The sequence below is a fragment of the Nothoprocta perdicaria genome, unplaced genomic scaffold, assembly GCF_003342845.1.
Source record: "Nothoprocta perdicaria isolate Ctin4 unplaced genomic scaffold, notPer1 scaffold_59, whole genome shotgun sequence".
In the NCBI taxonomy this organism is placed as follows: Eukaryota; Metazoa; Chordata; class Aves; order Tinamiformes; family Tinamidae; genus Nothoprocta; species Nothoprocta perdicaria.
Window position 1 is genome coordinate 3,973,783 of NW_020455854.1, and position 23,319 is coordinate 3,997,101.

Sequence of the window (23,319 nt, forward strand, 5' to 3'; positions counted from 1 at the left end):
CGCCGCGAGAGGCCACATCCAGGGCGCGCATCCAGCAGCGGGGTCGTTCGCTTTTCCAAAGAGACGCTCCTCTTGCTTCCCGGGGGAAAGTGCCGGGAGGAGCGGCCGGCGGGAAGGAGCCCGCGGAGAGATCCGCGCGGCGCGGCCACAAAGGCGCCGCGCTGCTCGCCCTGCGGCAGCGCCGGCCCGCAGCGCCCCGCGGCCCCGAAGCGCCGCTTCTTGGTTTATTTTTTTTTTTTTCTTTTCCTCGAAACTACCTCCAAATATAGCAGCGGGGAAGGGGCATTCCTAGAAATTCGGGAGACGTCAGAAAGGGAAGATCTGTGAAATTCAGCTGCGCTTCCTGCAGAGGGCTCCGAGCGCGGGTGGGGAGGGGGGGGAAAAATCCGGTGAGCAATAAAGTGCTTTTCATGCTTCTCGAATCAGATAATGGTTAAAAAAAGAGGGATGGTAAAACACTTAACTCGCATATCTCCGATAACATCTGGGAGTTTTATAAGGGAGGAAAGCTAATGAGTAACCCCCTTTCCTCCTTTGCTACTAATGTTTTTAGATGCCTGTCTGCCTCCTGTATTTACTTTCACCCACGTCCTCTTATCAGACCAGGGCACAAAGCAAATAAAGGGAATTTCAGTCATACCATTGGAAAGTGGGCCAGGCGATGATCACAGTGCCCTACATCGCAGCAGTACTTCGGGGTGCCCGTGCGTTGTTTCAAACAGGCTTTGTGGGCTGCACCTTTGCAGCGACACTGCCCTGAATAATTCATGTGCTGCCTATGAAGACGTGCAGTGTCACGGCGCAYGTGAGCAGCGATTTGTGCGCTCGGGTTTTATTTAAGGGCCCCGGCGCCGTGAGCACCAGCAGCTCCCGTGGACCTGCCAGCCGGGATCTGGGTCTGCTGAGTAATTCCGTTGAGCGGCTCCGGGATCAGGCCCTGGGTGACGGATGTAAATCCCACTTTGCTGCAGACCTGCGCGCTGTCAGCCGGGCGCCGTGACTCATTATTATTGCTCATGTATCTCCTGGATCTGTGTGTTTGCTTTGTGCTTGTACCCAGCACACAGCCCTTTCTCTACCTGTATCTTTTTCTTTTTTTCCTCCAGCAAAAAACTGTTCACACATTGCAGAGCAGGTGGAAGTGTCATTAATGTCAGTGAAGCTTTCAGGTGACACTAGCAGGTGAAAGGTAATAACAACATAAAGATGTCAATGTATTTGTAATAATACACAATTTATTTTCCAGGATCAGCAGCAGTTGCTTTAAAAARCACAATAGCCAGCTTTGGGGAAAAGATAATAATAGATTTCAATGTGTGTAACTCTTGGGGGTTAATTGAATTTTCATGATTAAATCCCCTTGGCCATATGAAATTCTTGATATTGTTCTTTGAATTTCATTATGACTTGCAGAGCATTCACTCCCCTCAGATCAAATGCAATAACAGCACCAGAGTCTGGCTTCAATTCAGTATTTTATAAACACATGTAGTCAAATCTAGTTATAGGAGCCTTCTCTGCCTGAAGTTCTGAAGGAGAATTAGCAACCTTTACCTGATGATCGTTCTTAAGTATGCTTTTGAGTATGTTTTAACTGCTGGCTTAACATAGAATATACAATTGCTTAAATATACAGAAACAACTTCCAAATAGCTACACCTACAGTGTAATAATGCCTCTTTAGAAGTAGATTTACTGTAAGTAATCTCTTGGAATTCAAACCAGCTCTAGTGAATTGCCAAAAAAAAAAAAAAAAAAAAAAAAAAGGCCGTTTTAAGCCAACTGTCTTATTTACAGCCACTGCTTTGCTGCACTCCTCACTCCAGTTTCCTGAGTGAACAGTGAATGACAGCTTGAAGTTGAGGATCTTCTGATCCATACAAGAAATGGATGTGCTGTCCTCTGTTGGTCACAGTAGTTGTCACATGTAACATTAAAGACAGGCAGCAAGAGACACAGTAACGATGACAAAAAATGTTGAAACTCAATGAAATTTGCTTTACCTTGACCACTCTCCCTGTGACTGACCAGTGYGAGTGATACACGAACAGCCTCCGTTAGAAAAACGGATGCAGTGATGGGTGCTGGGGGGTGAGTTAAAGGGAGGGCTCTACTTTCCATGACTCCACATACCCCGTTTTCCCCGGAGGTGAACATGCTGTTGCTGCTGCACTGCCAGCTGGCTGCAATTGCCGCGGCTGGTGACAGCCATGGCACTGGGCTCAGGAGGTTTCCGTAGGGATGTTGGAGCTCCTGCACCGTGCGGAGGGCAAGGGCTGCTCCTGGGCTCTCCATCGCAAGGAGGATGTGGAGCAGCTGGGAGGAATCAGGGAACAGCAGCAAGGGTGACCTGAGGCATCGGAAATACGAGCTCAACGGGAAGATTTTTATGCATTGGGGCAACAGCATCAAGAAGGCTGGATCCTTCTGCAAGAGAAGCAAGCTGTCTTTCGTGAATGTGGTGGGCATGTGTAAGAAAAACTATGTGAAAAGTGGCTTGTTMACTGCTGTTCAAGTTTATTACTTGAAAATTATAATGGGAAGCCTAATATTTGACAACTAAACATCTCACGTTCAAAAGCATAAAGTAATATTAGAGGAATATTGATGTACACAGCATAAGAGTTCATTATGAATTTAAAAGAGCTAGGAGGTGTGACATTATTGCAATATGATGGTGGTTATTAATATAGTTAACCTCCTTGTTATGTATACCTTCTTGYTATCAGACATTATGACCCTCCCAGTGACCTTAAGGACAACGTTTCTGGGAATCTTTAGGAGCAATAAATCCAAATTTACATTATTTCTCCTTTGTTTTTGGTATGTTTTGGTTTGTCTAGAAAATCTTGTCAAAATAATCTAGAAACAGTGCCTTCAACTAGCTTCTATTAAACGAGATAAAAAAAAAAAAAAAGAAAAGCCATACATTTGGAGGAAAATGTAATTTATGTCATTATATGTCATTGCAGAAAATGTACATGGTGTTTTTGGTTATTTCTACTTGTCTTAACTACTCCTGAGGTTAGCAATTGCTGTTCAGCAGTAGCTTCATTTCAGCTGTGATTTCATAGACATTTTTCTAATTGCAAAAGCAACTTTAAGCAAATAACCATAGGGTCTATCTTTAAACAGTTATTTAGCAGAATTTTGATATCCATGCCGGAGTAAAACTTCTGCAAACATTGTAAAACTGCCTCTGTCTTATTTCTTATTTCTTATTTCTTATTTCTTATTTCTTATTTCTTATTTCTTATTTCTTATTTCTTATTTCTTATTTCTTATTTCTTATTTCTTATGTATATCCTTTAATACAAAATCGTGGGCCTCAGTGCATTTTTATGCGGGTTATACAGGAAGCTGTAGGTCTCACATGTGCTTTGCTTATGTTGCTTAACATATTTGTTAAAAAATAAATGAGCAGCAACTGATGTGTCAGGTGTCATCACACGTGAGGCGATTCTGCCTGGATTTATCCCTGAGCTTGTAGTAACAGGTGTAGTAACACATTTGTCAGAGATCCATTATGTCCTTGGGCTTGATTTATATGCTTCGTTTTGAAAACATTATTACAAAAACACGGTTAGGGACCTGGCTGTTCTTCAATGTCCGCATTATCACTGAGTAAAATATCTGCAGAAAAAAAAAAGAGCCAATTTAGCCCATTTTGGGGTTTAGATGTGCATATCCTTTGTACTGGAACTGCCAAAAGGTTAATAATTTAAGGTTTCCRCTCTCTTTCACCTAGGGCGGCTTGGCTGGAGTGCTGACGTTTGCTTGAAGCCTGCTGGGTTGCTAACCAGGAATCCGTTTCCCGTTAAAAAAACTGGTTCTAGCGACAGGTGAGGCTGGACACAGGCACCAAGGCCGTTGGTTCCGTTGTCTGCCCTCAGTGTGAGCAGCGCCATGTTGCCCCCTGGGCTTTACCCACCTGCCTCGTGTCCCGTTCCCGCCCCTCCCTAAAAATGACACGGTTGGATGTGCCAGGAAGCGCGAGGCACGGACGGGGTTCGAACCCGTGATCTTCGGTTTACGAGACCGACGCCTTACCACTTGGCCACCGYGCCTGCGTTAGAGCGCGCGCCCGACGCCCTTCTATGGCGGCCGCTACGCCCGGAGCGGTACGCGCCCCGCCCCCTCGCGCGCATGCGCCGCCCGCTGGCGGCCGTTGGGCGCGCGAGCGAGCGGCCGTTGGGCGGCCGTTGCTGAGGGGGCGCGGCTGAGGCTGCGGGGGGGCGCCCGGGAAATCCCCCCTGGGTGGGAGCGGGGAGCCGTCCCGGGCCGCGGCTGCTCCCCGGGAGGCTGTGAGCGAGCGCGCAGCGGCGCCTGTGCTTCTCCACCGAGAGATGGTGCCCTCGTAGCGCCGGCGCGGACAACCTGGCGGCGGGCCAGGAAGAGCCGCAGCAAAGCTTTCCTTCTTCCCAAGGTAAGCAGGAATGCAAGCGTCGTCGAGACAACTACTTAGTAAGTGACAAGTAAAACTCGCTCATTAAAATACAAATGAAGTGCATGGCATTTGACACTGAAAAGCTTGTGCTATGAAGTGCAGAAAATGCATTAGAAGTTATATATCCCTTAGCTCTCGGTTTTGGTCTGCCAGGTGTTACAGGTGTTAGTTGAAAGCACAGCCCTCGGTTTTGTTTTGCCGTTTCCTTTAGAGATCCTTCTCAACCCGTGTGGGAACTTGTAGGAGGAACTGATAGTAGCTATGAGCAGTTACTATTTTTCTTAGAGAAAGAAGCTTGACAAAAAAACCTGCATAGAGCTTGAGATCAATTTGAGTAATTTGTGAGTAATTTGGTGATGCCCAAATGCAGGTATGTTAGAAGATGAATTGTATCTTAATGCTTTGGGGGAATGGTCTTTAAACTACAATCATCTCCTTGATAACTATGATAAACATCTCTTAGCTAACACAAAGCCTTAGCTAACACAAAGCACTTTGGATCAGCCGCCCCTGCAATGAAGGATGGYGAAACTGATTTAAATGACCTTGGTCCACCATAAGCATGTGCACAGCCACCTTGGTCAGTGGTGACACGGGAGTTTTGCCTTGCAGTATGGGGATGGTTAGGGTTGAAGCAGTGGCTTCCTCACCCTGCCCTCACCTGTGCTGCTCTTCTGATGAAGAGTGACCTCCCAGGACCAATGATTTCAGCTGAGTGAAGTTACTCCTGGTCTAACCAAGCTCACAGCAGGAAAGAGTTAGACATTAYTGAAGCATGTCTGACCTTTTTGATGTTTCTAACCTTCCTGCTTGTTCGAAAACACACTCTTTTACGTGCTGCATTTAGTAGTTGTCGTCATGGTGCAGCTGCCTTCTGTATTTTGTTTAGTGCTGGTTTTGTGTTGTCTTTGTGGGATGAAAAGTAATGATCTTTTTTGGGGGGAGAGGTGTGATGGGAGGAAGTCAAGAGGGGATATTTCAGTTATATATATATATATATGTGTGTGTGTGTGTGTGGAGTTTGTTTGTTAGAAGTTGTATCTTTTCAAATACACTGTTTTTTTCATAAATGTATTCAGTCTGCATTGTGCAAGGTATGTAACTGTAAAACAACTTTTACAACTTAAGCTCTTCCTTACTGGGGAGATAAARCATTAAAGAAGAAATCACAAAGATTCTGTAAGTTAAGAAGAATTCTTGATTTATTTTTTGGAAGAAATTCGTCTGCTCTCTTTAGTAGCCTAACTTCATTAATATTTTTAGAAAATATTGATTGCAATCTGAACAAGGACCCATTTAAAGATTTTTTTTCTTTTTTTCTGTTTGTGTTTGTTCGCCTAGAAGCTCTGACCTACTGCATTGTGCTTGGTATAATTATATGCTTGAGCCTATTCTTTACCTATTGACCAAACTCCTTATTTATCATTTCTTTTTAACAGGGATTAACAATTCTTTTTTATCCATTGTCCTAAATAATCACAGAATGTGAAAGCCAGTGCAAGTAGTATTTAAAGTCTCAGAAATAATAATTCAAAATTGTGTGGGTGTCATCCATGCTTTCTTTTCTTGAGTAAGTTTAAATAACAAGATAAAAATCTTCTTGGAGATATCTCTTTTTATACTACATATATAAGATTTCATTTTCAGCTGAAACTCAGTAGCATAGCAAGGGATATTTTTGATGAAAGCATTATATTGAATATATCAAGCACAAAAATGTTGATACCTTGTTGATCCATGTACCAACTATCAACATTTAAGAATATGGACTGTAGAATTTAGGATGAGTTTTCTAGGAGAGTGTGACAAGGGGGAACTTAGTAAGTTGCCTGTGTGTGAGATACTGTTACAGCATTTTGACAAAGAGAAAAGATATTTTACTGGGATAGCCCTCCTCTTCTGTATGCCAAAGCAGTAAGGAAGAGAGATTGCGTGCTGGTAAACTGGTGTCTGCTCTGTGTTTCTCAACTTGTGTTCTAGTTTTGTCACTGACTTTGTCTGTATGTGGCATAGTAATTGTTCTTACGTAACACAGTAAGACTGAATTTAGTGCTTGCATTGTCATTTTTAAGAGTTTGACAGTTCTTATAAGGAGTAATGGTAAGAGAAATGGAGAAACAGTGTAACTATTTAATGATTATATAATCAATGTCCRACTATGCTGAATCCTTCTGACAGTATCTGCTTTAGCAAATATGCCAGATTTCCTAAAGGAATGTATTCAGACAATTCTAACATAAAGCTAGTGCTAGAGATTTTGCAGAAAGGAGAAGATTAATTCTTATTATCATATTCTTTTTTTCCTCTAAGTTTCCTTTTTTTTGAGGCTGAAGTGTTGCTTTAGGAGGGGGCTTTGATGTCCTTTTTTAATTTGCAGGAGTAGGCCTTTCTGCGTATCTCCTTGACTTTCAAGGAGATCCATGGAACAGACATATTTATGCAAAATTTCTCCAGTGTGTAACTGGGTTTATAAAAACTTCGTTGAGATTGTTGGAGGGCTCCCTAGTTATCCATGACCAGAACTTAGCTTTTTCCTGTAGCTTTGCAAAAGGATGTTTCTCTTGACTTTGTTTTTTGTTGTTGTTGCTGTGTTGTCTTGTGTCAACAGTAGTTGTCTTGGGGGGTTCAAGAATGATGCAGTCTGTAAACATGACTGGCAACTCATCTTCAGGTAAGATTTGAAAGGAAATATTGAGTTACACTATAAATTTATGGATAAACACTTAAAGGGGAGAAAAAATACAATTAAGATGTTATGTCTCGATGGTCCAAATTGTTTTTCATTCTCTTTTAAGAAGTCCTCAGTTGGGATGTAGGGCATGAGGAAAACTGTATATGATGATTTTGCTTTCAAGGAAAAGAAAGTCACTGACTTGAAATAATACAAGTGTTTTAAGAAATGTGTTACTCTTCTTGCAACATCCCAATAAAAAAGAACAAGTTAATAGGCAGGAGTATATAGCATGTCATATATACAAATTAAAGACAAATGCAATGACCATTCTTAGATAGTAATTTCATATATTCCGTTTTTATTGAAAATTATGTTTTATGCTTGTGGAAGAAGTTCGCTCAACATAAGCTCCATCAGCCTTAAGTATTTTGATGTTCATACTTTAATAGCAATATCAATGTATCAGATGATGGGGACAATGTTTATGGTACAGGTGTTTCTAAAAGAATAAAGAATAAAAATTGCTAATTGAGTCCAACAGGTGATTTGTTATACATTCTAACTCTAGGTTAGATAAATGCATAGTTGAAATGTACTGCCTTCCTAAAGTGTTTGGATTGTGAGAGCTGAAGTTAAGTTGCATATTCATTTTGCATATATAACCTACTAACATTCAGAATAGCTAAAGTTCATGAAGAAAAGGTATATTAAGAAATCTTCCGGGCATCCTAGTAAGTTTTAATTTATTAATTCTATGGGCTTTCAAGGAAAGGATGGGTGATCTAGTGTGAGGGTTGCCCAACACAATAGGGAGTGTAACAGTCAATATTCAAATGCAGCTCATAACTTTTTAAATTCTGATTAGAGATATCTATTTTTTTTTTCTGAAAGGAAATGTACAACTTACTACTCACTCAAGGTACTCCTATTTGTTCCAAAAATGCAAGCTRAGCAGAGAATGCAATTACAAAATTCCATAGTACAGCACATCTTGAAAGCTCTATCTTGGTAGGTTTCAGGAACATCATGAATGAAAGTTAGTGTAATGCTATCATCTAAATCACGAATCCAATCCTTTCTGTAGCTCCTTGTTTCTGAAACATATCTTATTTTTCTTATTTTCTCACCAAATAGCTGTGTTCTTTGTATTTTTTTCCTCAATTTTTTGTTAAGAGAATTGCAGATAGACACTGTTCTAAAAATGTGGTACAAACTAGTTTTTCTTGCTAAATTCAAGACTAGTACAATGAAGTATAATAAAGTATTCCAGTACTTTATGAACAACAACAATGACAGAATAAATTATGGTATTATTTCTGTATCTGTGACAATGTAACTCAATTGGGAGAAGCAGTCTGTGTTGCAAGGTGAATAATCGAGTAATCTGTAGATGATGATGACTTTAATTTCTTTCTGGCTTTACTCTGAGGGACCCATTTATATGGATCATTTATATCAGTGAACAAAATGTTGCCTCTAACAAATGAGGTTACAAAAACAATGAACCACATGCAGCAGATTGAGGAAGGCTCMCAGGTTTGTCTGCTTTAGCTGACGGTGTTGTAAGAGGTGTCATGTGGCTGGCCTGATGTAAATGAGTCATTAGACTCATTCTGTCAGCATGCTCCAAGGCAGCACTGTGTTTCAGCTAGGAATCYACAACAGGCATCCTGTTCCCTAAAATGCTTAATTTATTTTGAATTTTTCTTCCTAAAAGCCAAAACTTCATTTTGAGTTTAAAAAAAAATGGTGGGGTTTTTTTTTGCCTTCTCCTTTTGTTTGGCCCTATGAGCCAGAACAGCTGTAGAACCCTGTATCATTCTTGTTTTAAAACTGGTTTCAATGTGGCTTCTTCTGTACTCCGCTCCCGACCCCAACCCTGAGACCTACAAGACTGGATCATCTCATCGACAAAAACATGCATTATCATCATTCTGTATATTTGATGGCTTTTTCTTTCTGATGTAGATGGGTATTAACTAGTGGCTGCTGAGTGATCTYTTAAGTAATTCTGTGACAAAATTTATTTATTTATTTAAAAAGCTGCTTTTTTGCTTGTTCAAAAGAACAATGAATAATTCTATGCCTAAAATCACAAAATTCTGCAATTAAGTACAACAGCTTTTTAGGGTTGTACAGTCAGCATATGGTTACTCTCTGGATAGCAAAGGAAAAAGTGATCCTCTAAACTATACTTGCTTTCTGAGGAAGCATTATGTCTGTATAGGCAATTTTGGATTTTATGGGAATTATCATTAGAAACTACTAAGTAAAAGACTTCCTGAAGGTGAAAATGAAGCTTCATGTCTCATTGCTTTTGTTCTTTTATGTATTTTAAGGTGGTTACTGATGTTTCTATAAATCAAGATATGCTTAATGGCTCTTACCCCACATTTTCTTTGAATAAGCGTAAAACAGAAAAGGATTTAGTTTTTTTCATCAACGAGGAGAAATACTGACCCGCAATACTAGTATTGATTAAAAAAATGTAATTAACATGGAAAAACTCAACTAAAACTAACAAACTGAAACCCTTTTCTTTTAAAAATAAAAGCATACTTAAATATCTCTAGGCTATAATTTTCAATTTACAGTTGATCAAATGTTATACAGAATATTCTTTATTGTTATATATATTGGCTACAATTCTTGCGGCAAACTATCATTATTTTGTAGTTAGTGTAAGTCCAGATTACATTCTCATTCATTATGTTCTCATTCTTTCTGCAAGGGAGATGATCAGAAACAGTTCATAGATAGAATTTTTGTTGATTATTAATAATGGTATTTCCCTTTCCAATTAGTAATTACAGACAAATGAGCACAGTTTTCCTTTTTTTATTGAGACACTTAGCAAAAATGCTGAAATATCAAACATTTCCTCAGTAGCTACAATATTGCCACTATGTACAAAATATTTGATAAATGTACTACACATATAAAAATACAGTATGCATTACATATATACAGTACAATGTGCAAAACATATGGCATTCAAACATATGGAATTGAKTTTAGGGGTGCAAACAACAAATACAAAGGCATCATGGTTTCTTATAGAAAGGCAATACATAACGCCCTGATTGCCATAATTTGTATTTAAGTAAACTAGTGCTTAAATGAAGAGGGCCCTAGAGGCATATCTCTCTTCTTCTTTTCATCAAATGAGATGCTAAGACATAATTATGACTATGAAAAGAAGAGGAGAAACACCTGCTAGGGTTAGCGTTATTTCTACTGCAAGCAGTATAGTGAAGAAAAGTCCAATCTGGAATAAAGCCTGTGCTATTATTTAATACAAATTTCTCAAACAACAAAAACAACTTGTACTGTTTAACATCAAAAACAGCTTTGGAAATATCTACATCCTTTAAACCTTAAAAAACTATGGATAATATTTTGGGGGATTCACTTTCCTATGCTTCAAAATACAAAGTGCCTCCTTTGGCAATATAAATGGCAATGCTTTGGTTCCTGTTTTTATATTACTATACTTTCGGCTGTCATTCTGAATATATGAGCTMTATTCTTTATAAAAATAGTGTAATGATATAGCACATAACTATTCCCTGCTTTTTAGTGAAGTTTTGCTCTCATAGCTATAATGACTTTTTTGGCTCGATTTCTACAAATGCATTTATGTGCTTTTAAAAAAGTATGTTCAATAGAAGACACTACAGAAGGATGTAGGTGTCTTTTTCTTTTTTCTTTTTGCACTTTTTACTCCTTTAGCAAAATGGTATAAAAATATTTGAGATTATTTCAGGTCCAGGTTTTAATCAGTATTTTTATTGGCTGTCTATATATTATATGCAACTCCATTCCACATATCTCATACTTAAAAAAAAAAAAGTAGTACTGTCTAAAAGTCATTAAAGAAAATTTAATAGACCATTATGTAAAATGTTCCAACACAAAGTTTATCTGAGATAAGCGGAAGATTTTTTTTCCAGTTTTTAATAGAATTTAAATTTAAAATACGCTGAAGATGCCACTCTACTAATAACTGTATACATCAACGAGTCTTACTTATGTGTGTTTATTACATAATGCCCTTCCAGTTAAACATGTTTTACGACTGCATTTCTGCCTYGAAAGCAGTTCGACAGCTTGTGCTTGGTTTTCAGTTATGGTGACTACACTTTCCAGGCATCTGAATGTTTGAGGCTATGTAGCATAAGGAAGTTTRATATCAAAACTTCTTGTGGGATAACCTCTTTCCTTGAGGAATGACTCCTGCTGATGAATTTAGAAATACCTTGGAAAAAAATCAGTATTGACTAATGATTATTTTTAAAAGCTGTAGCCTCAGCTTTTGAAAGGCCTAATTCTAAAATTCCACATAGTTGGATTAGACCTTAAATTTATGTAGAGAATAACCACCATAAATCAATTTTGTTTTCTGAGAAAATTGCTAAATTTATTACAACGATTAATTAACTACTTATAATGTTAAATACAGATTTTGCCTGTAAACTTAACTAATGTTGAATGGCACTAAAAGTGCATAATAAATACTGTTTTTGTATTAAATGTAGGGTGTAACTCTTCTTCATTAATATTAACTCTAAAATTTCATGTCTGAGCTTTCTCYGTTTGCTGAGGTGTAAACATCAACTTTTGAATCTCATTCTGATAAAAATGGTATTTTTAATTACTTTATAGCATTTACTAACAGCACTATTATGATATGTGTTCTGTTAGTATACTGCAGCCATTACACGGAAAATATTGTGCCAGTGCATTCTTTTGCGACTGCTCTCGCTATGAGAAATATTCAATTATGCACAGTTAAACTGTACAGTCATTGTTAAATTTCAACGATGTGTTGGATTTGTTACAAAAATTCTCATGTAAAACATGCACACACAAAAGCAAAATCTATTTCTGTCATAACAGGCATATATAACTATGGCAAATATATTGCATTTCAGAACAAAGTTTAAAGCAAACCATTATATATAAGGTTTTAATACACATAATTCTGAAATGTACAAAAAATGATCATACATCTCCTAAACTAGAATAGTTGTACTTTAAAAACTAAAATGATCCCTTATTTTGTGTGGTTTTTTTCTTTTCTTTTTTTTTTTTTTTTGCAAATACATTTTTAGGGTAGAAAGCTATACTGTACTGGTAACAACACATTTCAACTGTTTGGATTTATTTCTGAACATAGATTCCTATGGATTAGTTACATTCTATACACTGCCAATGAGGATAGTTTTGTAGCAAGATGACTTTGCCAGTTTTAAGCTATATTTACATGCACATCAAATATGACAGCACAGTTGCTCTAGGCTCATTTGTCCTCAAGCAATTAGTTTATTTGCCTCTTTAATCAGAAGGCAGGGTCAAAAAGGGGTATTCTTGTTACTATTTTCTTCAGTGTGCTATCACATTGTATGCCACGCATCACACCTAGACATGTCTGGTTATTACATGCAATAAATTGACAGTACTGTAGAATACTATATATTTAATCCAGAGTTCTTCCTATCAAAACAAGAAATTTGTTTTTGAAAGACATTCTATTAACACTTGAGCACTTTGTACCTCAGAGTACTCCCAAGAAAATATGTTCAAAAGGAATGCTAAGTTGAATGTATTTGTTCAGCATTATTGAACAATACTATAGGATCATAATAAGAGGCAGGCAGTCCATATGCTGTATCATATTCAAGTACTGCAGGCACAGAAAGAAGGGATTAGGAAGTCTTTCAACTTCATCTACTGTTGTGCCAACCGGATAGGGGGTTTCTTGTGTCTAATTTTAGATTAAAGTGAATCCTAGCCTATCTATTGCAGATATACAATGATTTAGATTACTGAAAGCTGGTATGGTGCAAATCTATAATGCCAGTTTTAAGTCTTGAATSAGTGACGTAATCTGTTATTTTACCTGAAGTCAATGGAATTGTGTGTGTGATATTACTAAATAGACTGCACTGGTCCAGAGACACTAAATTTTCAGATAATTCCACAGCTTTTTTTCTCTGGCAGAAGTATTTAAAATATAGTTTGTTACCACATTTGTTTAAAGTGAAATTGGTTGCTAACAGCTGTTTTGTTTTCATTATATCTTTGCTGCAGATCGTTACTCCAAAAACTAGGCAACAGCTTCATAACATGRTTCCAGTGTTTCCTACAACACTATTCTTGAAGGCTGGTGGTAGGAAAGGAGCTCTGAAAGGAGATCAGTTTTCAGACCAGAAAAAAATATCATATTTGTGTTGTGAAAGAAATAGGAAATTATTTCCTTTTATCTTTATTTAGAAATTCCCAAATGGGACTAATGCCTATTTTATGTCTGATCATCAATATACATTATTTATGGCATTATCTAACCACTGTCATCATCTGATAGGCAACTATAAAATTTCCACGTTTTATTGTTTTAATTTTTTGTTCATTTTTCTGATTACTATCATAATAGCCACTGAAAAGAACATTAACTATTACTTTTAAATGATGTGCTGAGAGGTAAAAATTTGATTGTTGCTGTTATCTATTACAGATGTTAATAGGCTGCCTTAACACTGAACGGTACACACTAATTTTGATAATTTACCTTTTATTGTTTTCAGTAAGAGCTATTTAGGGTTCTTATTGAGCAACTTCTGTTTAGCTTCCTTTGTACTGAGTAGTGGTAGACAAAGCTGTTCAACAGATACAGTATTCATTAAAAATGAGGCTTGCACTGTCARTACTGTCCCTTGCAACTCTGGGTCTGATCCTAAAACCATCTTTAATGGAGATCTGTGGGACTATTCTTGCATAGATGTTTGCAAGATCTGAATGTGCAGCAGGATTGATAGTATTTGTCTGCTTTCTCAAAATATTTTGATATGCTAAGATACTGGATTCAATAGTCTAACAAATATCCTCAAGTACAAATTAAAATAGGTATTTATTATTTCCAATATTGTAACTTCTCGATTTTTTGAAGACCTCTGTTCCCCTCTGTTCACAAAAATAAGCTATACAAAGTTAAAAGAGTATTCAAATAACTATCTGATATACACATTAAACCCCAGCTATTAAATCCAGAGCATTGCTATAGAAAATTCAGTGTTCTTGATATTACCTGGCCTAGCTACAGTGGATTTCCTGCAGTTACACTTAATATCCCTTCAGATGCAGTTAAATTCTTCCCTCAGAATTAAAGAATGGGAGAAAAGTTTTAAAAACAACAAAACCAAAATATAAAACAACTTGAACTAATTAAGAGACTAGTTACACGAAATATCACTGAACCAGCCAGTGCTTCTACTTGCCTTTGCCCTCACAATTTCTTTTGAACCTGGCTCAGGCTATCCACAGGAACAAGAAGTGCAGTGATATCTCACCTTCCCCCAGTGACAGCTGCTCATTGTGCCAATACAGAGAGTTGAAGTCTCACTTATTTTTCTTATCTAAGATCAGCCACGTTGTGTCATCTGTTTAAACATTGCAAAGTCAGTAATACTATCTTCTTATACATTTGCGATGCATTTTCTTTGGGGTACCTCTAATCACCAAGTACAATCATCCTTTGACTCGTGAAATACAGTTTTCAGAGGGCCCTGATCTGCATTAATAACAGGAGCGTAAAGTAATTAATTGTAAACTTGAAAATGATAAGAATTAGCTTCAAGCATTTGTTCTTCCAAACATTCCTGTTAATTTTTCTCAATTGCAACCAAAATCATTTAAGAATGGACCTATGCTGTAAACAGATTGGGACGTTGTGTTTTCATTGGCTATAGCTTAATCCCAGTGCAACTGCAAATCTTGTGGATCTAGAAAGTCAGTGGAGAACACACTGGGGGCAGTAGAACTGAGAGGAGTGAGTCCAGATGAAGAGCTGGGCATTGTAATGTCTAACCATTCCATGTTGTCTAGATTTGTGTCAGGAAGGTCAAGAGACAGACAAGAATTATTAGCGGTAAACTGTGGGTCAGAGGTTTCCATGGGTGAATGAGAGTGATCTAAAATGCTGGAGTGATTAAGCAGATCATTCTGAAGGTCCTCAATTAAAGAAAATGACTCTCTGTCCTCATTACTGCTTGTCAGTTGAGGGATTTCATTACCTGAAGGTAAAGTTCCATCCAAGAGAGCTTCAAGTTGGTTTTCCAAACTTACTAACAAGTTGGTTGTTGGTTCTAAAGACACAGGAGGCGCCATTTGGATCTGTGGTGGTGGGCGGGATATCACTGTATTCACTGGCATTGTAGTGATGTTGGCTGTTACTGGTCTCATTTTAGCAATGGGAGATGGTTCCTCCTTTATTGGAAGGGAAATCTCTGTATTAAAAAAAAATAAATAAAATATATGACATATGCTCTCAGGTTTAAGTCCCCTAACTCTTTCTCATGTGCCATAAGATACATCCACAGTAAACTCAATGGAATAGGGCTCATTTTGCTGATCTGACAGTACAGACAGTAAATACATCAGATCAACTAACGTCATCAACAGTGCTGCCAACTAAATTCCCTCTTTTTTTTTTTCAGTAATAYTCTATCTAATTAGAGTATTTACGTCCATGAAAAAGGGGTTCTTTTCCTAAATGTTAGCATTAGTAGCAGTTTGTGACTTCCTATAAAACCAGTACCCTATGCCATTTGAAGAAAGAGTACCTGAACCAATTTTCAATTCCATTCTGCATTTGGTACTATACCTGACTTCGCAAATTAAAGTCTAAGAGATAAAACCATACTAATTAAATAAATTATTACTGACTCATGTGTCTAAAACTACTCTTTAGTCAAGAAGGTTCATGTAAGCTGCTGGAAGTAACAGTAAAAGAAAATAAGATCCAGTTAATTCTTATATGTAAACAGGGTTCAAAAATTAGATTAGATCGACAACATTTTGACAGACAATAAGATGCATGTAARTCCTCCTCCACAGATGATGTTTCTGCTGGCAGAAATATACTTCTACATCACTTTGCCCAGCAAAATAATACATTTTGAAAACCTCTAAAACAACATCTATTTGAAATGTTGCCTAATAAAAACAAAGCATTTGAACAAGAAATGACGTACATTAATAACTTTTTTTAGGTGTAGAATTTGCTTGAAGTATTCAGAGCCTTCGCATGTATTTATTTCCATTTTTAAAAAAGATGATGGAAAAAAGTTTACCTTTCAGGCCAACAAGGTGTGATAATGAAAGGCTTGAAGAAGATAATTTTTAAATAAACACACTAATATTTTGTACATCCTTGTTTTCAAAACCTTTAGTTATGCCTGAACACCTTCTGCTTTTACTGCACAGCTAGTTTTCCAATTACTTTATGTACTCAGGTTCCTTTCTCACTGCCTTGTTTTAACTGACATAAACCTTTTGAAAGTCATTAGTTCATAGCACCTTTTTACAGTAATTGATAGTTACAGCTGATACTATATTCTTACATTTATATGTTGAAAAAAAAGCCTGTGCTAAATTAAAGTTCCGTTTTAATCATGTGCCGTTTGAATTCCCACAGATATCTGCCCAGGCTAGTTTACAAGCTGAGGACTTCCAAAGCAGGAGTACTGTATTTCTTTTGGAATATATGTTGGTCTGTGTTCTTTCTTTCAGGCAAGCTTTCAATACTGTTGTCATTCAAACTGGACAGCTTCCACATCCTCTTCTTTCCTTTCATTTCTTTGATTACCATATGAAGTTTTCCTTAAAAAGTTTAAGATATCTATGTCGCATAGATTTCAAGGGGCTTACCTCCACTTTTGATGAGGATATCAAAAAGATCGTCCATTTGCTGACTGTGCGCGCTGGAAATCTGGTATATGGGAAAAGTTTAGGGCAGCTGGTTATTCTTTTTCATGTAATATTTTTTCTAAGCTTTTTAATCCTAACTTCTGCAATACTAACTGTACATGAATATTAACTTATAATCAAAAGTATTTTTTATGTGAATTTGTCAATCGAGAAAACAAAGGAAGAGTCTGCAGAGGCACYTGTAATACTTGAGGTTGCATTCGGTACAAAGGGACAGGAAGAAGTGCCAAAAGCAAGACAAAGACTTCATGAAGGAAACCTGACAGAGATGCAGAAAACCATGTCTAAGAGGAAAACTGCTAACCTGGTTGCCTGGTTGTTGCTGTTGTTATGATTATTATATATTTTTTTAAAGCAGGTAAATCTGGGGAATAACATCAAACTACTGAGTTAACCCTGAACTGCCTTCTCTCAGAGACAGGCTCTAAGTATCCATTTAGGTAAAATAAATTTTTAAGTTGTTTCTTTACAGTGTGTGGATTCATACTCACTCAGAAGTGTTTGTTTAACTCTTTATCTGTATAGTTCAGACATTACGACTTGAGCCTAAGCAAAACCCATTCTTTCAAAAATAGTCTGGGAAAGTTATAGAGAGCTTTTCTGCAGTCTTGTGCTAAAACACATACAATCTGAACAACTTCAACAATTTTTTTCTCTGCAACTSTGAAATTTAAGTATCATAAAGCCTTAAAGATAAGGCTTGGTAATGTTAAAGTAGCAATATCATGGTTTTCCCAATATTATGTACTACCAACTGGATAAGGAAAGATAAATTTCCCAGTATTTGAGTATATTTTAAATCAATAGATGAGGAGGCTTYAAGTTAAATGCAGTAATAAAATATTAGCAGAATAAGTTAGAAAATCTTGACACAAACAAGAAGGTACATTAAGACATAACTATGGTAATTCTGAAGAAAAAAATAAAGTTGTTCTTAACAGGCTAAATAAGAGAAAGTAACTACCTCACGGTGAGATGTTTGAATATTGCGGGTTTGTTTTATGGCCTCTTCATACCGGGGAGGATCCTTTGTCTTGGAAGCTGCGTTGTTGAAGAGAGGCTGTTGAACGACATAAGGCTGGGCTTGAGATGGAGAGCCAGGCTGTGCGCAGTAACAAAAGAATAACCAAACAAAAAGTGAAGCTCACATCTGAGTTCTACAGGTTATCCTGTTTTGTCATACTAGTCTACCTCGCACAAAGATTATTTTCTGATTATTTATACTATTATTAGTTTCTTCTTGCTCATACATGCATTACTAAAATGTACAAAGCATTCCTCTCTGAGTGAAGTACAGTACACATGCAGCAACTATTTAARAAAAGCAATAAAAAACTGAATTTTATGGAGCTAATCCTACCTTGCTAGGAGCAGGTCCATTCTGCACAGGTGGAGCCTGGTTACTACCAGTGCAAACATTAGAGTTTGGTGCTTTATTAATAAAAGATTGAGCAGGTGTCGTAACTGGTGTAGCCTGATAGGGAAATACAGTATTTGATGTYGTAGGTGGAAAAACCTGTAATGGATTAATATTAATACTAGTCAGTATTTTTATCTAGTCTTAATAATTTTAATTAATTCATGAGCAAATAACATTAATAATATCTAAGACTTTTTTTTTCCTAAAATGCAATACAAACCACGCTTGTTACCTTAAATCCCTTTAAGGAAATATTAGGTCCTCTTTTTTTTCATACCTGTAGATAAATCTGAATTCTAGAACTATGACTCTTTGAAAGAATCTTTGTGCTGTGACATACTTTCCCCTGTCAGTGCTATGTTAAAATGTTTTTCAGGAATCATAAGAGAATGTAATCCAATGAAACTCTAATACAATGTGCCTCATTTGCCCACCTAGCGGGCAGTGACTGCAATAGACTYGTTTCTGGGCCAATACAATAGGATTGCAATAGACTCTGCACACAGTCATACTTGTCCTATGTTGTCTAATCCTAGTTTCTTTTAACTCTGGAGAGTCGTGAGCTCAAYGTGAGTTGAGACTACTGTGAGAGGGTTTAGTACAGTTTGTTAGCTACCTGGATCACCCATGCAACTACTGTAAAATGCAACAGCTGCAAGATGTTGTAATTTGTAGCTCTCAACTGCTGAGCTGAATGGCCTGGAGAGGCCTTAGTTAAGACATTAGAGGATTTCAGCACTGTTTGAAACTGGAGGGCCATGAACACTGCTGCTTTCAAGTGCATCATTACTGAGCCATTTAACTATGCAGTGTCCTTAAGGCAGAAGTAAGAGGTTCTCTAGGGTCAAGGGCTACAATAGAAACAATAAGTCTGAGACAAGTTCCCCCCACACTCCCCCCAAAAAAGAATCCACTAAATAAAAAGGTCAGTCTGCTTACCCTCCTGCCATGAATGAAGGCATTTTTTACTGCTACGAACAGGTTTGTTTAAGTATCTAAGGTCTCATGTGGAGCAGATATTTGGCCTCCTCTCTGACAAAGGAGCCTAGGTACTGGGGCTGCTTTGGCCTGGGTATCTTGTAGTTTTGAAAGTGGAATCGTGCAAAGAGGATAGCAATTTTCCTAACAAGAGTTAGGAATATGTAACATATTGCTCACATTCTGTTAGCTCAACCTACCTCCTGAACCATCTAAAGGCTTATGAAAACAAACTGTAGGCAGGTGAATGCAGAATGCATTATGACTGTACATTACAACAGTATTTTACATTCTAATGTAACAACTATACAGTCACACTGTCTGGTTTCATATGTAAAAGATGGCACTAGGTGTGTGGCATCTTCTCCGGGCTGTGTGTGTAGCCTGGAAAGGCAGGCTACTGGGCTCCAAATTCCAGGAGATGCGAACTGAAGACTGCAGGGAGCCACCTGGCATGGTCTCCATAACAACTGGTCCAAATAAGAGGGAAGACTAGAGATCACTGTCCTTGATTAACTTTTGCAGTCATTTCAAAGTTCTTGACAGCGAAGAAAGCAAACTCTATGTTTCTATTAGGGGTCATCCTCAGGATGACTGCAAAATTTCTAAATGGGATTTGTCAAGTTAACAAGGTAAGATTAGCTCTCATCAAATTCAAGAYCCTCTGAGTGAACTCTGCTTTTGGATACATGCCAGTTAGATTTTTGTAGGATGACCTAAATGCCCAAGAAATTAAAAACAGAGAGGATGCTTAGTTTTGCTCCCCTTTACTGGCAACTATCTGGAGAATGATGGGGCATACAGATTTTGTTACTGACCTTTATGTTACTAATCATAGTAGTCAGCCTAGATAAGGCTCAAAAAAAGGAAAGCCCCTTCCTCTGACCACTGGTGCTGATATGTTGATATCGGTCACCACATGAACACAACTGGGTCAGCACTTCTAGCTATCTGTTTTGGGCTAGGAATTTTCAGAGCTGAACATTTATGGTAGAAAGGAAAAGGAAGATTTATCTCTGAATCAATCCCCGCATGCCTCAGAAAGAGGAGCATCCCAGGTATGGTTGGATTTTTACTCACTGGGTACTGCTGTCCTCAGCATCTGAATTCAAGATTGAATGCTTGGCTTTCTTCATAAGCAAGGATCAGATCAACACGGATAGTAGGAAAACTAAAATAAACTTTTACAAAAGAGAAGGAAAAAGCCTTCTGTGAAGAACTACATATAAGGATCTTCCATTTCATGCTGGCAACAGATACGAGCAATTGGCTGGAACATCTGGAGTACCACTTGTGCCAAGCTTGAGAAAGACTGTATTGTGTGAGCTATAAGAGTACTATTAAGATTAGAAAGAAAGGCCTTTAGCAATCTGTACTTACAGCTTAAAAGGTAAGTTCTTGTATGGGCTACAATTCTGAAAAGAGAAGGTTTTACCAGTTTGCTTTATCACACAGAAAAMCATGGTGCAGAGTGACTTGCTAAGTGACTTGGTCATTTGTATTTAACACAAACCAGAAAAGATTCTAAAAGCACTAACTAGAATTAGACTATAAAGCAGTATTAACCTTATTGCTATTCACAAACCTTCCTGATTTGTTGAGTCTGACCAAGTGCATGCTGCGTGGTGGAATTTGGTTTTGATTGCGGAGTATGGATCTGAGGTGCTGTCTGGACCAAGCCAGAGGAGGGAACAGAAGCAGGCATTTGTGATGGGGTCTGTACTCCAGCTTGTGACTGAGCCTGAAGGATGAAGATAAAATACTTGTTATTTGTATCTCGCAGCAAAATAAATAGTATAAAAATCTGTTGTATAAATTAAGCAGAATATCAATAGCATGTATTCTGGGAGGTGTTAGGATGAACTGTGTGCCTGAAACAAAGATATTTTAACTCCACTTGGTACTGAGAGTTCCCAGCTGAAAGGTGGCAGCAGAGCTTAAGAGGAAGACAAACTGGAGAGTCTAGGCAACAACACTAAAAAGATACAGAGCATAGTCTCTGGTTAGTAAGAAAGGGCTAAAGAACTGGGTYTGATTAAACTGAGAAAACTAATGATGCAATAGGATAGGCTTTCCAGAATGTTCTAAAAACTTAATAGTCCACATAGTTTTTAATGCCTGCTGGTAGGAAAGAAGTATGTCTAACCTCAGGAAAGATGTCTTGAGGTAAAAGATCTTTCTGCAATAGCAGCAAACTAAAAGAGCAGAGTAGGATGTTTCTAGTTTCCTGCCAGAATTCAAGCAGTTTCAGAACAGGTGAGCCAAGCACTTGCCTACCTGGTCGTTATTATGGTGGTTCTCACGCTGGAGCCCTCAAGGCCACCCCCATCAGAACTGTACAACCTTCATGAACCGCCCAAGCTGTGACAGTGCACACACTAGCTCCAAGCCTGTACCCACAACATGCAGAGAAAGCAAGCAGCAGAAGAGATAATAAAGCAGCTGGCTTTTAAGTATTTCTTTCTTTTTGCCTAAAGCAGAAACAAGCATGATTTTTAGCGGTTATCTTCCTATCTTAAAAGTTAAACAAATATTGTCTCATTGTTACATGTTGGCAAATAAATAAACATACCTGCAACTTTATATTTCCAACTGGTAGCTGCACTGAAGTGGTCGAATTCGGTCCCTGGATAGACAGTGGGAGGAGCAGCTGTGTTGCTCCCTGCGTGGTTAGCAAAGCTTGAGGCTGGGCAACAACGGCAGTTTGTGGCTGCCTCTGTGGATTAACATAAAACTGAGAAATAGCRTTCTGCATTTCGGCTTTGGCCATGGGTATCTCCTGCTTGATAACAACTGCCTTTTTGGCAACTGGATTCTGGCCACTAGTATGTATTGATTGTCCTAAAGATTGACTAGCTACAGAAACAGATTGACTTGTACTAGAGCAGTCAGCATGAGCTTTTTCATCCTTGATAGCAGCACTAAATTGTTTCTGATCCAAAGCAGCTGGGTTACTAGAACTCTGAGACAGTTGCTGTTGTCCCCGTTTTTCAACCTCAAGTTGCATTTTCAATACTTCCACCAGTTTTTGCTCTTGTTCCAGTTTTCTTTTGAGCTCTTCAATCTGTTTCTCTTTCTCTTGAAGCTTGCGGTCCTTTTCTGCTACATCAAGCTCCATACTTGAGATGCTTCCACTGCTACGGTTCTGAGTGTCTTCATTCACATTCACCCTTAGTGGTGAAGTACTCAAGAACTGGGACGGTGACATCATGGTCATCATTTCTGTGAAAGTATCTGCCATGGTAGTGTCATCTGTGCTTAGGTTAGATTGTTCTGAAGGAGCAGGAGATATAGGCAAAGGGGAACTAATGTTTTCAGTATTAATTACTTTGTTGCTAGGACCAGTAGATGATTTTTCTGGAGGAAAGCTGGGCATAGTATTAACTACTGTTTTAGTTAGTGTTGTGACAGGAAATGCCACAGTCACTTCCGCAGTGTTAGATGTGGCCCCAGTAGAAGTGGTTACTGGAACAGAGCTACTAGTAGTGACTCCGTTGTTATTAAGATCTTGGTAGGGTTTCAGACGCTCAATAAGATCGGTTTTTGTTCCAGACACCGGTAATCCCCTTAATTTCAACTCCATTTTAAGCTCCGCTACCTGAGATAAAAAATAAAGTTAGTAAACATATTCACACCCAAATACCTTTTTTTTTTCATTAACATATGCTATTAAGTGTACATTTGAACAAGAAAAAATATTTATCATCATATTCATAAACATAACACCTCTGGCTTCTGAGTACAAGCAACATTCATGTGCACATTTTCATGACCTGCTGTTTATTTTCACTTGGTGAACAGCCAGAAACTTAGCAAAGGTGGTTTTATGCTGACTGTTCATATAGGTAAGGTGTATTTCCAGTTCTGGACTGAAAACTTTAAAGTGACTGTAGAAGATGGCAGCAGTGAGATTAAAAAATACTGAATAGATGCAAGTTAGAATGAAGAACCATTTTGTMAGGCTACCATAGCTCCTACATACATAGGTCTCTCATCATAAAGATTTTTTTTTTAATCAGAAATTGCTGCTTT

The 23,319-nt window shown here is 38.0% G+C and overlaps 1 protein-coding gene and 1 non-coding gene across 5 annotated transcripts in view; both read right to left on the bottom strand.

Annotated features, from left to right (window-relative positions):
• Positions 1-3,995: 3,995 nt before the first annotated feature.
• Positions 3,996-4,067, bottom strand: TRNAT-CGU. The gene has a single exon. It is a non-coding gene; the product is annotated as a tRNA-Thr (tRNA).
• An 8,417-nt stretch (positions 4,068-12,484) lies between these two features.
• Positions 12,485-23,319, bottom strand: part of MRTFB (myocardin related transcription factor B) — a 69,432-nt gene continuing 58,597 nt past the window's right edge. For 2 of the 4 annotated variants that reach the window (XM_026048950.1, XM_026048951.1), the window contains 6 exons: positions 21,860-22,885; positions 20,873-21,028; positions 18,250-18,405; positions 17,854-17,991; positions 16,830-16,890; positions 12,485-15,406 (listed from right to left, as the gene is read on the bottom strand). In XM_026048950.1, the coding sequence (XP_025904735.1) occupies positions 14,871-15,406; positions 16,830-16,890; positions 17,854-17,991; positions 18,250-18,405; positions 20,873-21,028; positions 21,860-22,885 (2,073 nt within the window). In that variant the 3' untranslated portion in view covers positions 12,485-14,870. The remainder of the gene's footprint in view (positions 15,407-16,829; positions 16,891-17,853; positions 17,992-18,249; positions 18,406-20,872; positions 21,029-21,859; positions 22,886-23,319) is intronic. The other 2 variants (XM_026048952.1, XM_026048953.1) reach the window with 2 other exon arrangements.